General features: G+C 34.9%; 2 protein-coding genes and 1 long non-coding RNA gene across 4 annotated transcripts; 1 reads left to right on the top strand and 2 right to left on the bottom strand.

Annotated features, from left to right (window-relative positions):
- The first annotated feature begins 222 nt into the window (after positions 1-222).
- LOC125850800 (uncharacterized) lies at positions 223-3,819 on the top strand. The gene is made up of 5 exons (XM_049530639.1): positions 223-351; positions 639-1,944; positions 2,033-2,395; positions 2,623-3,177; positions 3,255-3,819. The coding sequence occupies exons 2-5, from the start codon at positions 640-642 to the stop codon at positions 3,654-3,656; spliced, it is 2,625 nt and encodes an 874-aa protein (XP_049386596.1). The 5' UTR covers positions 223-351; position 639; the 3' UTR covers positions 3,657-3,819.
- A 1,080-nt stretch (positions 3,820-4,899) lies between these two features.
- LOC125850799 (uncharacterized) lies at positions 4,900-6,086 on the bottom strand. Of its 2 annotated transcripts, XR_007444846.1 has the most exons (3): positions 6,073-6,086; positions 5,282-5,347; positions 4,900-5,195 (listed from the first exon to the last, which is right to left on the bottom strand). It is a non-coding gene; the product is annotated as an uncharacterized LOC125850799 (long non-coding RNA). The 2 variants fall into 2 exon arrangements; XR_007444845.1 differs by lacking the exon at positions 6,073-6,086 and having other exon boundaries at positions 5,282-6,065.
- Positions 6,087-9,357: 3,271 nt separating this feature from the next.
- Positions 9,358-14,382, bottom strand: LOC125850801 (ras-related protein RABC1). The gene is made up of 6 exons (XM_049530640.1): positions 14,057-14,382; positions 13,152-13,220; positions 11,607-11,672; positions 10,884-11,005; positions 10,572-10,700; positions 9,358-9,535 (listed from the first exon to the last, which is right to left on the bottom strand). The coding sequence occupies exons 1-6, from the start codon at positions 14,190-14,192 to the stop codon at positions 9,428-9,430; spliced, it is 630 nt and encodes a 209-aa protein (XP_049386597.1). The 5' UTR covers positions 14,193-14,382; the 3' UTR covers positions 9,358-9,427.
- Positions 14,383-14,422: the final 40 nt, after the last annotated feature.

Here is a 14,422-nt window from a genome sequence, read left to right as displayed (position 1 = left end):
GGTTTAAAATTGCCCTTTTTTAACAGTCGGCTGACATGGCAAATGCTGAGTCATTAAATTAGACAAATGGCTTCATCTTATTGGTCCACCTATTTTTTTAAATCCATCCCAACGACCCGACCCATCTATGCTAAAAAAGACAAAAACCCACCCACAAACCCATTTACACATTAACCTAACATATCCTTGAACTCCATTTTAGCACGATTCTCAACCATTTTTTTTGTAGCAGCCGCCGAGGATGAAGGTATAGGGTTGCAAATCACAACACCTTCTAGTTATGTTCTTCAGATGATACTTTTTTGTTTCTTCAATTTTTCGCTCAGTTGATTTCATTACTCTGCGACTAAGGTAATGTTTTCCTCTTTTACATTACAGAGTATATGTTAAAAATCATGTATTTTGAATCTTTTCATGCTTTGTTTACGTTGTGTTAGTTCCAGTGGTCCATGTCCCTTTTCTTTTATTTGTCTCTGTTTTCATTAATTTAGAGTTTTTAACTGCTAGTGGGGGTCCATGTCTTTTCTCGATTATATGCTTTATTTATACGTATTATATTTTATATTTTATTACACTGAGTATTGTCTGATGTGGGCTCTCTCCTTTTTTTGTTGTGTTGCATATTGACTCGATTCAAGAATGGTTGAACATGTTGATCTGATTTTTAATTATGGGGGACAATGGTTTCGAAAACCACAACTGGTATACCATAAAAAATTGATTCACCTATGGAGAGGTTACGAAGTTGACTTGTTGTCTTACATTGATGTCTGTAGAGAATTTAAAGAAAAATTAGCTTTTAGTGAAGTACGACAGCTTCTATTTACAGCCCCATCTGGTGGTTTCTATGTGATCGAGGGGGATGAAGGCATTAGAACTCTTCAAAATTTATTATCTGACAATTTCAAGGTAGTGAACTTTTTTGCAGTAGATAACTATGAAGAGGAGCTTGGGTTAGTTCCAAACATCATTCATTACCATAAATGTGACAATGTTATAGAAGTTGGAACAGATTGTGATAGTAGTGAGGAAGAGGAAAATGGTGAAACTGTGTCTAGCGACTACGATAGTGAAGAGTTGGAGAGTTATAAAAAGCAAAAAGAACTTGATATCAATGAAAAATTAGACAAGTACAAGGATTTGGAGTATGGTATGACCTTTAGCAATCTCAAGGAAGCTAAACAAGTTATAGACTTCTATGCTGTTGCAAATAAGAGGGATATTAGAGTAAAGAAAAGCGACAAAGGTAGAGTTACTTATTATTGTGTTCTTGATTGTCCCTTTCGATGCTCGATTTACAAGGATGGGAAAGATCAAGGTTTTAAGATCAAGACCTTAAATCAAGAACACACATGTTATGAGACTTCTGAGAACAGGAGAGCTAAAGCTGGGATTTTATCTCAATATTTTAAGAAGAAAGTTCAGAATAATCCTGCATTAAAGATTAAAGACATGAAGGAGCACTTGGATTCTGTTTTGGATCTTGAAGTGAATGAGTCAAAATTGAAGAGAGTTAAGAGGCTTGTCTTAGACAAATTAGATGGTAGTTACGCGGATGATTATAACAAGTTGGAGGCATACGCACAAGAATTGAGGATGAGTAATCCAGGAACTGATGTAGTGATCAATTTGTCAAGAGATGCTATGGAAGAAGGCAAAAGAAGATTTTTAAGGCTGTATATATGCTTTCAGGCATTAAAGGAAGGCTGGAAAGGAGGTTTGCGACCTTTTATAGGGCTAGATGGCACCTTTTTAAAAGGAAAAAGTAAGGGAATAATGTTGGTCGCAATGGGACAAGATTCGAGTAACCATTTCTATCCACTTGCTTGGGCCGTAGTAGATAAAGAAACTAAAAGAACTTGGAACTGGTTTCTAGAGCTGCTGAAACATTCTTTGGATTTAAAGTCGGGTGAAAATGTCACTTTTATATCAGATATGCAAAAGGTATCTTTACTTTAAGTTCATTTCATCTTTTCTTAGCTAGTTTTCATGTACATTATTCTGCAACTAATCTGAATTTATGTTTTTGAAGGGTTTATTGAATGCTGTTACTAATGTATGCCCACAAGCAAATCATCGATGGTGTGTTAGGCATATTGAAGCTAATTGGAGCAAAAATTACAGAAGTGGGGAGTTGAAAAAGCTTCTTTGGTGGTGTGCTTGGAGTACATATGAGGAGGAGTTCAAAGATCAGCTGACAAAAATGGGTGAGTTGAATAAGAAGGCTGCTAAGTCTTTGGTGAGCTATCCACCAGAAAAATGGTGTAGAGCATATTTTGACACCAAATGCAAAAATTTCATGGTTGACAACAACTTCACGGAGTCCTTCAACTCATGGATTGTAGAGGCCAGACAAAAACCAATCATAAAGATGCTTGAAGAAATAAGGGTGAAGGTTAGAAAATTTAACCGTTTAAATTCCATAATAGCTGATTCCAGTAGCGTTTATAATGAAAAATTAATCCATTTGTCGCGCTTTTAATCTACTTTAAATCAAACTGCTAGTTTAGAGTAATAATCAAAATTTTAGATATTTGTTTTAAGGTGTTTTAAATTTCTGTTTTTTCAGTTCGTGCAACATTAGCTGGTTCATTTTTTTTGTTTTCGATTATTGTTGTATAGGTAATGATCATGTTAAGGAAGCATGAGGCCGAAGTTAAAAGTTGGAAGAATGAGTTTTCACCACATGCAACGCATCTCTTTAATGACTACAGGATCATTGCCCAACGATGTAAGGTTGAATTTAATGGGGGCTGTGGATATGAAGTGACTGAGGGTGTGGATAGACATTCAATCAATATAGAACTTAAAAGATGCTCATGCAGAGTATGGGACTTATCTGGAATACCATGTCCTCATGCCATCAAAGCATTTATCCATAAAAAAATTGACCCTATTGCTGAAATACACTGGTGGTATTCTAAGGAAGCATATTTGATGGTATATAAGCACAAGATCGAACCTGTTAGAGGTGAAAATTTTTGGAAGATAGAGCCGCACCATGCCATGGAGCCCCCTACTTTATCTAAGATGGTTGGTAGACCAAAGATGAAGAGAACAAGAGAGAAGGATGAGGCTAAAAATAGGCAGGGGGTTTGGTCAGCTTCTAGAAAAGGAATGTTAATGACTTGTGGTTATTGTGGTAAACCAAATCATAACAGAAGAAAATGTCCATTGGTAACAATCGTAACTTCATAAATGTGTTCCCCTTTTGTATCTAACGATCATCATTTAATTTTTTTTTCTTTATGCAGCTCAATGATAAACACGAGGACGTCTTCCAAGATGAAGAAAACTCTCAAGAATCTCATAATGTGTCCTTGACAGAATCAGAAAACACTCAAGAAAGTGTATGTTTCTTCATTCCTGTTCCTGGTTCAAGTCAGATCTCTAGCCAGACCTCTATTGTAGCAGGGCATGATTCAGACCCTACTTTATATCCTAAAGTGGTGTCTGAAAGTAATTTTAGACTTCATGAAAGACTAAAGAAGATAAATACTGGGACAAGAAAGATAACTTTCCAGGGAGATCACGATGGTATATCAATACCGACCAACCTTCCATATTCACCAAAAAAAAGTAACTCGGAAAGGGAAAGAAGCAATGACTTCGAACCAGTTACAAGCTACAAGGGAGAGAAAAATTGGCAAACTTAAGCCTATAGGGGGCAAGGGGATGTAGGATTTGTTTTGTATTTACTGTCTTAAGTGTTATGTAAGGAGAAAATGAAACAATGACTCCAAACAACTAGTGTTTTTGCTGATTTTTGTACTCTTAATGATTGTTACACAACTATCGTAATGACTTTAAACAACTGATTCTTTTGCTGATTTTTGTACTCTTAATAGTTGTTAGACAACAATCGTAACGACTCCAAAGAGCTACCTTTCTAATATCAATATTGTTTAATTGTGACAGTTGTAGATTTGGTTTAGTTGTGTGTATTGTTGATTTGGTTTACTTGTCAAAAGTTTATTTTAGTATTATTATGTTATGTGGTTGAAAGTTGCAGAGAACTTAAACAATTAGGCAACCAACACTTTGTTCTTTGTTCTCCTTGTAAATCTCCTTTTATGGCTGCTCGGTGATAGAAGGTGCATCAGTCAACTGATAATACATCACGTAAGTCATATAACGTTGATCAAGACTTTGAGGCTCCTTTGGTAATAGTATGATCCAAGAATGAATCTGTCAACATTAGATGAAATCAAGATTTTACCAGCGAAGCATCTCCTCCTCTGTCAAAGTTTAAGCTATTATATGTCTTTTGTTAAATCTAGGTGTTTACAGAAAGAACCTATATGCATTGTGTATGGAACAGAGATTTCTCAGCTTGTCGAATGTGAGAATTTGAAAAAAACTGCATTGCTTCTTATATCATCACATTTGTTTTTGTTTTCCGTTATCGTTGGTTGAGAATGTACAAATCTTGATTGCCTGTCAAGCTCTAAAAGTGCAGTATTTACTTATGTATGATAAGAGTATTTAATTTCATTGCTAAGTAAGAAGTAGTTTAACCCCATCTTTTCTTTTACTTTTTAGATCTTGTCTAGTCTTACATGGATAGTACAATATATCTTTTCTCACTTCCCCCATCTTGTCCTCCATAGAGGCTATTCTCACCTTGCTTCATATATCTTTGTACGCTGAAAACAAGTTCATCACCCATTATATGCAAAGAAACTAATGATGCAGTTCATCACACTGAAAACTAATCTTTGAACCCCTTCGAGTTGCCTTATTGAAGAGAATTTATTTTACTAGAGCGAACAATACTTTGAAGACTAAAATTTTCAAGAGCTCAGTCAATGAGGACAATTAAATGCATTTTTCTATGGATGGTCAAAGAAAATTCTAAATGAATGACAGTAGAGTTTTGATACTTTGAAGCAGTAAATATACAATAGGAACTTCCAAAAATTTCACTGCAAAACACCTACTATCAAATCCAAACTGTAGAGTACATTGAAAGTTGACATAGAGTCGAAAGTATATACATTTCTCATCTTAACACAACACATCTTTACAGTAACTAAATTTACGAAAGGAACTGTTTTGGGAAGTCATAAACAGCTGTGTGACTAATCACACCTCCAGCTGACAACCAGAGGAGCACTTGAATAATCTTGATACTGAATGCTGGCACCTTTTCTCACTAGTCTTGCTTCGAAAGGGAGATAACAAAGAGAGGCGAGCTGTATGCAAGTGTAAACACCTCAGTTCCTCATCCATCAATATAAATAATAAACATGTAAAACTTGCAGATAACATGAAATCTTACACTTCTGTGAAACATTGCCAGCAGTTGGGGTTTCATCTTGGGAGATCAAATTCTTCAAAGTGAAAACTGGAAGAGACAAGGTATAAGGTCAGTTTATAGATATTGACGAGCAACACGGGAGAACAAATTATTGTGGATTCCACACGTGAGGCGGCGTGTTGAGAATATAATAAAAGTATGTAAAAGTGTGCTCTCTCTTACGGCTTAAACCTTTAGATAAGACGGTCACACACTTCAACACATGAATTTCAATTGTGCAGATGGGATTAGAGCTAAGCATTCAGGATTAAATCAAAGTTGTCCATTGAGTCATCTAGAGTAGATACACATCAAAGAAATCTCCCCAAAACTGTGCATGATGTTGAAAGACATGCCAGCCAAGAACTGCTTCCCCCATTCTTCTCAACTGACAACCCAATAGTACTAATCCCCTACCCCTACACCACTCCTTTCCAATCACAAACAGTTCTCTATTAAACTCGTTTTCTTCTCTTTGTATATCTTATTTTACTTGTCCTCTTGTTCTCTGATTTTGATGCTCCCTATTTGGCAAAAAGTAACACGCAGTGCTAATTTAAGAATTTGGTGTCTAAGACCAAAACCAAGCAAAGACACCATCCCTGCCTGGCTGCAGGCTCAAATGATAGCTGGTCATAAACTTCATTTTTGGATTTATAAGAAAACTAATGTTATATTTTTGGATAAGAACATCTTTATAATGTAAAAAGGAAATGTGTCAATCGATGTTTTCCACTACGGCTATCAAATTAAGAGATCTTAAAGATCGTTACCTTCACTAGGCAAGCATACGGAGCACGATAAACAGTACTTCCGATATTTGCAAACTTGGGTGTGTCATCTGCACAATTCGTCCCTGTCTGCAAATATTAAAGGTGGATGATTCAATTTCTTCTGTTCCATATGCACAGCTAATTCTTCTTTTCTTGTTTTTGAGAATGACAAATCTTGATGTAGTTTCTCCATCTTTTTCTTCCTGCAATTACCTAGAGAATGGAAAACATATGAATTGAAGGAGAAGAAAGAAGAGAACTAGAGCTAATGGAAACAAAAGACCCAAAAACGATCGGGTCAAATTTTTTCGAAATGGGTTTTTAGACTAAGTGGGTCATATATTTTGAAATGGGTAAAGAAAATCCATGTCACATTTGCCATGTCAGCCGGCTGTCAAAAAAGGGCAATTTTAAACCTTAAGAAAACGTTGAGGGCATTTTTAAACCAAAAGGTGGAAGGAGGGCATTTTTAAACCATTTGGGATACGTTAAGGGCATTTTTAACCCTTTTCCCTTTTAACAAAGACAAATAAATAAAAAAGTCGATTACAACATAAATTATTGCTTTAAATAGTATCATAACTTAGTTGTATGTAAATATGATAATATTATAAAGCTTTTGAGTTGACGTGGATAGAAAAGTTAAACTTGAAAATATAGAATATGGGAAGTTGAAAAAGACTTGTGAATCATAATATGGCAGCATCTTGCGGGATATTAGGGAATGAGTGATACTCAGTAATCACTTACCATGAGGAAAAATCCTTTTTTATTTATGGAACTAACTTTTCTCCGAAGAAATCCACATAATAGACATTCACGGTAATTCATGATTAAAAATGAATTTGGTTTTGATGAAACTAAACTGCTTTTGTTTTTGTATTTTCTAGTGCTGTGGAGCGGATCAGGATCAGGATCAGGATCAGGATCATATTAGTAAGTTACCTCTGGCACATATACTGTCTTTCCTTACTGTTAAGGAAGCAGCGGATACGAGTGTGTGTCCTCTCCAAAAGATGGATACCCATACCCTTGTAGTTGTGGACATACATATATTTATAGGCTTGATTTTGATGCTAACAAACCATATTCATTAAATCCGATGTTGCATGCAGAAAATGTATATGAACAAGTACTTTGAATTGAGAGATTAGATCAATTTCGTATTTTGTTTTGATTTAAACAAACAAACTTGCCCAGCATGACATTGATAATTAATTGGATTGAGTTTGCCGTTGCTAGGCAAGTTCAAAGGCTAGAGTTGGACTTGTTAGAGTGTGGGGAGTTTACTCAATGTTTTGGGAATTTCCATTCTGGATACTGGTTGTGATGCTATGCTGGTTACATGATTTCCATTCTCTTCGTTTCAACTATGCTACTTTGAGTTTGATATTCTTATTGAAAGTTGCTGTGGATGGATGGAACCAAAGAGGTCAAAAAGAGAGTGTAAGAAGGTCGTAACCTGTCCTCAAAGTGATCAACTTGAACTCGTTAGATATTTTCTGGAAAATGCTGTCGTGCTCGAGAAAATCTTGATTGATCCTCCTCATGAACTAGATGATTTTCGTTTCAAGGCGGAATCAAAGGAAAATAAGTATGTGCCAATTGCAAGAAGATATGCTTAGTTCCAACTTCAAACTCTAGTGCCTTCACATATTGAGTTGGTGATACTGTGAACATAATATTTATGTTAGTTTTCAGTTATTTATACTCTTAAAATTAATATTTCTACTGGAACTTTATGTATAATCATATTTATATATTAGATTATACATCTTTTATCTTAATCTTAAATCTTGAGCCTACCTTTTATCTCAAAATTGTATTAATGTAGTGAATGTGCATGGTTAGGGGAAGAAATTATTCTGGTCCTATTGGAATAAAGTTAGGCAATGTGCACTTTTCTATGACCAATAAATCTATTTATCTTTTTTTTTTTCATCTTTTAATTTATTATTGCAATTAAAAAAAAAAGCAATAAAAAGGTGTACAGGAAAATGAGCATTCACATTTGTTTAATTTGTTAACAAGTAGTCACAACTCATAATATAAAAGATTTCATTTTATTTTTCCTATAATTAATTCTCAATTTTAAGAAATAGTCCTAACTTATTTTGATATTACTTTTAATATAATAAATTAGTCTACACTGTGGAATTTTATGGAAGAGAGAGATAAGCAAGGTCGAGAGATAGAGGAGAAAGCAAGCAGGTTGTATCTCGGATATAACTTGTATCTCAATTTCAATTGGGATAACATCAAATCACAAATACACATATTCACAGAAGCACGATGTTCCATGTCTTTCTCAGATATCCACATATATAATCTATATCAATTTTTTGTGGTACACAAATAAAACAAATATTGATAGTCTGTGTTCTTACTAAAAAAAGGGAAAAATAACATTCCTTAGTTTTAGGGACTAAAATAACACATTTTAATTGATTGAAGGTCAAATATGGTAAGTCATATAATACAAGGACCAAAACCACAATAAGATAATAACTTGAAGACCAAATTTACTACTTATTTCCCCATGTATAAAAATTGTATCACTTCCCATACACTTTTTTTCTCTATTGAAGGCATTTACATTGTCCCTCCTTACCACTGAGTCATCACACAATTTTGTTATTGGGTTCACAACTTAATATATTTATATATATATATATATTTAATTTTGTAGTACAAATATAGAATCTATGATAAAATTACTGAATTCGTCTGAACCCCATAGCTCCCCAGGAGTAATATTTACAGTAGAAAACAGAATCAGATATTGTCTTCTTTTCATTTTCTGTTTAAATTGTATTTGGGTAAAGCTTTGAAAGTTTCACAGGGTAGCTTCATTTCTTTTGCTTACTTTTATAAAGTAATCAATTTAAGACAACCATTATTTCAATAAAATTGATTATTTCAATCCATTTTCTGCTAAGCTTTCTTCAGATATATTTACTTTCCGTAGCATCACTCGGCATATCAAATATGCACTGATTTCACTAATTTAGATTCACATCATATAGACATTGACTTGACTAATTCAAAATCAAGTCGATTAAAGAAGGAACCACTCAACAAGAAATTCTCTATTCCTTGAAATCGAACCCAGAACTTGTAATTATGGATAAAATTCTCCATTCTGCCCAAGTGCTTCTTTATATCTGAACCTGTGCATACACTGCTGTGGTAAATAAAAGAACTCTTCAAATATCAAATTAAGAGCAAGAGGACAGCAGAAGAACATTCAGTCAAACGTGAAGGATAGAAACAGAGTTTGTCATCTCCAAGTAATTACATCATTTTGTTTTACAAAAGAAAGGGAAAGCATGAAGAAAACAAGGAGACATCCATCTCAACAACAGCCACTTGTTGATGCATCAGATTCCGGAGGTTTCTGTCTAAATATATTTTTCCTGACACCAGCTGAACCTTCAGCCAAGAGACTTGGAGTGTCCAGAATCTGCAAAACCAAAACTCATCATCACAACTAAGAAATGTTTCTCTTTGGTGGAGAAAGAAAGTAAAAGGGACATGTCCATCTTTTATATTGAGATCCAAGTTAAAAGTCGGTAAACTATTGCAAAAACACATTACAGAATAAGACAAAATATAACTGAACTTCATAGGGCATGTATTCTGTTCCGCAAAGCAATAATTGAACCATTTATTGAGATAATATTTGCTAGCAAGGACGTTGGACAAGGAAACAGCCCCAAAAAGAAGGGAAAGTTGCAGTGACTACGGGCAGATGACTGACAAAGTTCACCCCAATCTCATCTCTCCAACAAAGAAAAAACTTTCTAGCATGGCACTAGTGTTAAAAGTTTGTTGTTCAGTTTAATGTTTGCCTAGAGTGCAAAAGCCACCAGCTGTTCAACAAGGAGATATCCCAGAAATGCATGGGGCCATGATTAAGATATGGCCTGCTCTAGGTACATCCGAGATATGTTATCACCAGTGAAGACAGTTAAGTATCTAAAATGAAGGTAAGAGATCTCACAACCATCATCAACCTGTTGCTCAGCCAAACTCAATACTTGACATCCAGCACATCTTAGATCTCAAGAGTCCGCATGACAAAACAGCTATAGATATGATATCATCCCCTAGAGCTAAATAAAATTGTGTGGTCCGCATAAGGAGTGATAATGAATTTCAGTTTAAAAAGTAAACCATGTTGTATTGTTGGTGTACATTTGCTTAAGCGATTGTTTCCTGTTTTCCTAACTGCAGATATAAATATGCATACAATCCCCACCATCCCGAATAATAACTCCTTTACTGAGACCTACAAGTGCTATTAGGCAACAAACAAGCTTCTTTTCGGGATACGATTACATCTCTGTTAATGTTCAATTGCATTGTAACTCCATTTATTTGAAAAACTCATGACCACTGGCCAGTCCACTCAAACTGTTTTTCTTTTTTAATTTTTACTAGTCCATTCAAACTATAACATGAACAATATACGAGAAAGACCCTTGGCTGATTCATACCTTCAGCACAAGCTCCTCAAAGCACTGTTCCACATTAACCCTTGTTTTTGCACTGCATTCGATGAAAAGACATCCATATTCCCTGGCAAATTCAATTCCCTCTTTTTTGCTGACAACCCTTTCACTCTCCTGCAGAAAAGTTCATATTTATGTGAATCATCCCTTGAAAATTCACAAGCATCATCACGTACCGCCAATTTTGACTCAAAAGAAACAAATACACCTAGTCAATATGGCGTATACGATTGTGTTTGGGGAAATGGAAGAAGCTTGAGATGGAAGAAATTCTCTTCAGCAGAGGAGGAGAGGTACCTTATCAACTTTGTTGCCAACAAGCATCTTGATGCACTCCTGATTTGTTGAATACAGGTCGATTTCTTTGGCCCATATATCAGAGAGATTAGTGAATGTGTCTCGCCTTGTTACATCATAAACTGTTGAAAATCAAAGATAGATAAGTCGAAAAGAAGACAACATGCTAAAACAATTCTTGGGGGTGGCAGGGGAGTTGGGTGAAAGAATTTGTTCGAACAACAAGAAATTCATTAAGAAACTGAATTTGCTCCTAAAAATAAACAAGCAAGAAGAATCACATTTCTAAATGGTACTCACAATCAGATCGTTAAAGAGCTTTCCTATGCACCAGCACTAGTTTTCTCTTTCCACTAACGTTTCTATTCTTTTAACAATGCAAGAAAGGAAGTATACTTCTCCTAAGAAATATTCTAAGAAGTCAAGACACTCTCTTCCATCCATTCTCCGTGGCACTAGAACACTCTTTCAATGTTTTGGACTACTATTTATAGAAACTCGGAAACTACAACAACCATATGAACCAACACATAAGGAAGCATAATGTCATATATAAGCTGCAAGCTGTGCCAACTTCTTGTCTTGTGCTTAGTGTTTGTCCTGACAGGAGTGAACATTGCTTATCTCTTAGAAAGCAATTGAAGTGAGTGTAGCATGATGATTACATAATATGGATATCCGTGAAATCAAATAACAAAGCAGAAAGAAGAGACATCAGATTACCCATGATTATTCCTTGAGCTCCTCGGTAGTATGAACTCGTTAAAGTCCTAAATCTTTCCTGTCCAGCTGCAAAACAACAAAGTCATAATGTTATAACTAAGGGTTGTGCTGGAGGAGACCTCCTATTAGCACATTCAGCAAAACATGCTGAGTTCAATCACTGAATTAAATTGACAACAATATTCAAAGAAGCAATACCAATCAGCTGCAACCTCTGCCACCAACCTTATTTCCAAAGGCGTTAGGTGGGTCAGTTGGTGATGAGTTGATTTTAAATATATGAACAAATATCAAGAATTAGTTACTTAAGATTTGCTAAGTTTCAAGGCACTTCATAGGTTTTCCTCATTTTAATACATTTTGCAGAAGAAAACTCTTGGAGGTACAATATTCAACTTACCATTGGCACCCCCACACCTAACTGAATAACAGGCATCACTATTTGAACTTGTGGACAACCCGCCTAGGTCCTCTAATCTTAGAGTCCAAGTGCTGCTTTGTGTTCACAGGTTACCATTTTGTTCACATATATACAGTATTCAATTATTTGCACTCTTCTTCGGTTCTTCCTTGTTTTTGATTGATGATAAACTAAGCATTGAATATTGTGCTTGGTTATGAAGAAGCAATTGGCTTCATTAATGGCATCAAAAAGATGCATATTAGTTACAATATTGCACCTGGTTCATCTAATTGATTGTAGATTTATTTGGGAACCATGTAATTGATATTTTTTATGGCAATCTAAGGTTAGATTATACTTGAACAGTGTAATTAGGAAAGGAATATACCTAATTGTCTTGTGCAATCAGAACTATGGCTTGACACTAATGGATCTTTGTAACATTTTTCTCATGAAACATATAAAATAGGTTACACAAGGTAGGCTGTAAGGAATTTAAAAGATACTTGCAGGTATAATAGCAATCTAGGATAATGACTTAATTCATCAAGGTACAGTTAGGAGAATACGAGAAGCTCAATGAAGTACTGAGAGAAATCACAAAGATTTTAGCATTCAGGATTTGACAAGATTCTACTTGCTCTAAGTTTATCAAAAATATGATTCATGCTTAGTTTGGTTCTTTAAGCAAGTTTAGTTGTCTAAACAAACCAACGTTGTCCTATTCTTGGTAATTAGTAAGTTTTTGGTGTATGCGTGCAATTGCATTTACTTGTGTGTGTTGCGACCAACAGTTGACAGTACTAGTTTATGTCAAGTAAATTGTAATATCAAATGACTCAAGGGGGACATAATTTTCAATTCTTCACTCTACTTGACAGATGCAAAATGATGTTTCTTAGGTTGAAGAGATTTTAGCTTTTAGATGGAAAACCACAAGATACAATTCGGGATACCATGTCATATAATCCAACTTAAGGGGTAATCAACAATGACCTCTCCTTGGTCCGCATAGGATATATTTGGATAAGAATTCTTTCAGGGGTTTGAAAGAATGCTACTTGGTTAAAAGGGTTTGCAACTAAAACATTTAAAATAAAGCATGACTTTATTGAGGATCGGGCATAAAATAACAAAATTACCTGTATCCCATATAGCAAGCTTCAACTTCTTCCCCCCGAGGGTGACATGTTTTACCTTGAAGTCCACACCTGAGAATATGAGAGATGACTTATTCCATAACTAGTTATCCAGGAAAAAAAGAAATAGGATTTGTCTAATGTATTTATGGCATATCAAGTGCACAGTGAAAACCTGCTAAGTTCAGTTCAAGTGCACTATCTGCACTATCTCTTAATATATTTGTGAGTTCAGACACTGTGTAACGGAAAAGCTCATCATGAAATTGGTCCGATCAATTAACTGTTTATAACCACCATTTTAATTCTAAGTATTTCTTTTCTTTTTGTTGCTGCTGGTCATGCGGCACGATGTGAATACCACAATGCAGTAAATACTCCCCTTCATCTAGTTAGATCAATGCAACACCACCTCGTCCACTCATATTGAATTAACTCCAACTGTTTGTTTCACTTTTGATATAGGCACATAACCATTCCAAATAGTGTCTTATTAACTCTTTCACAATTTATGCAGCTACAAGTTATCGAATCGCTGCAGCCAAACTGTTAATTAACCTTCAATATGCAATAGAACCATTGACCAACACAAGTTTCGCGCATAAACAGCTGAAAGAACCCTCGCTTAACTTATTACCACACCCACAAAACACTAAACTATTATACTCAATCTTTCCATCAATACCACCATATCCACAAATTAATTATTACCCAATATTTCATATTTGATCCATCTAACATTCCCACTTTCTTTATCAAAAAAACATTCCCACTTCCACACACACCTCCTCTTTCTTTATAAATGTACACAAAAAAAATAAAATTAAGCAATTATATTTGCACAATATACTTAAAAACAGAAAGCCGCTAAATTAACAATTTTCGAAAAAAACATATTAACAACTTACCAATAGTTGGAGAAAGATCCTCAAAGGCATCAGAAGTGAAACTGAGCAACAAACTACTCTTCCCTACTCCTGAATCTCCAATCAACAACAGCTTAAACAAGTAATCAAACTCCGGCGAAGACGAAGACGGTTCCATTTTCTCAAAAACCCTCCAACAATTTCAAATTTCCAGTAATACCCAGATACTCAATCAACCTAAAAAACCCTAAGATCCAAAAAAAAAAAAAACCCTTTTCAGAACACCAATCAACAAACACAGATTCAAAAACTATATATCAAATCAACAAAATTAGCAACCAAATCGAAGAGAAAGAAACAGAGAGAAAACCTTCTAATTAGTAAAGTTGTATTATATAATGATCAATA

Source organism: Solanum stenotomum, unplaced genomic scaffold (assembly GCF_019186545.1).
Source record: "Solanum stenotomum isolate F172 unplaced genomic scaffold, ASM1918654v1 scaffold19181, whole genome shotgun sequence".
Classification (NCBI taxonomy): domain Eukaryota; kingdom Viridiplantae; phylum Streptophyta; class Magnoliopsida; order Solanales; family Solanaceae; genus Solanum; species Solanum stenotomum.
Note: the sequence above shows the minus strand (reverse complement) of the source record. Positions and strands in the feature narration are given on the sequence as shown.

Excerpts from the sequence above, each read along its gene's own strand:
- LOC125850800 (XM_049530639.1), top strand. The coding sequence starts at position 640 with ATGGTTGAACATGTTGATCTGATTTTTAATTATGGGGGACAATGGTTT. Across the intron at positions 1,945-2,032 it reads TTATATCAGATATGCAAAAG|GGTTTATTGAATGCTGTTAC; the intron begins GTATCTTTACTT and ends ATGTTTTTGAAG. Across the intron at positions 3,178-3,254 it reads ACAGAAGAAAATGTCCATTG|CTCAATGATAAACACGAGGA; the intron begins GTAACAATCGTA and ends TTCTTTATGCAG.
- LOC125850801 (XM_049530640.1), bottom strand. The coding sequence starts at position 14,192 with ATGGAACCGTCTTCGTCTTCGCCGGAGTTTGATTACTTGTTTAAGCTG. Across the intron at positions 10,701-10,883 it reads TTGGCAACAAAGTTGATAAG|GAGAGTGAAAGGGTTGTCAG; the intron begins GTACCTCTCCTC and ends ACTTTTCTGCAG. Across the intron at positions 9,536-10,571 it reads TTGAGGAGCTTGTGCTGAAG|ATTCTGGACACTCCAAGTCT; the intron begins GTATGAATCAGC and ends TTGGTTTTGCAG.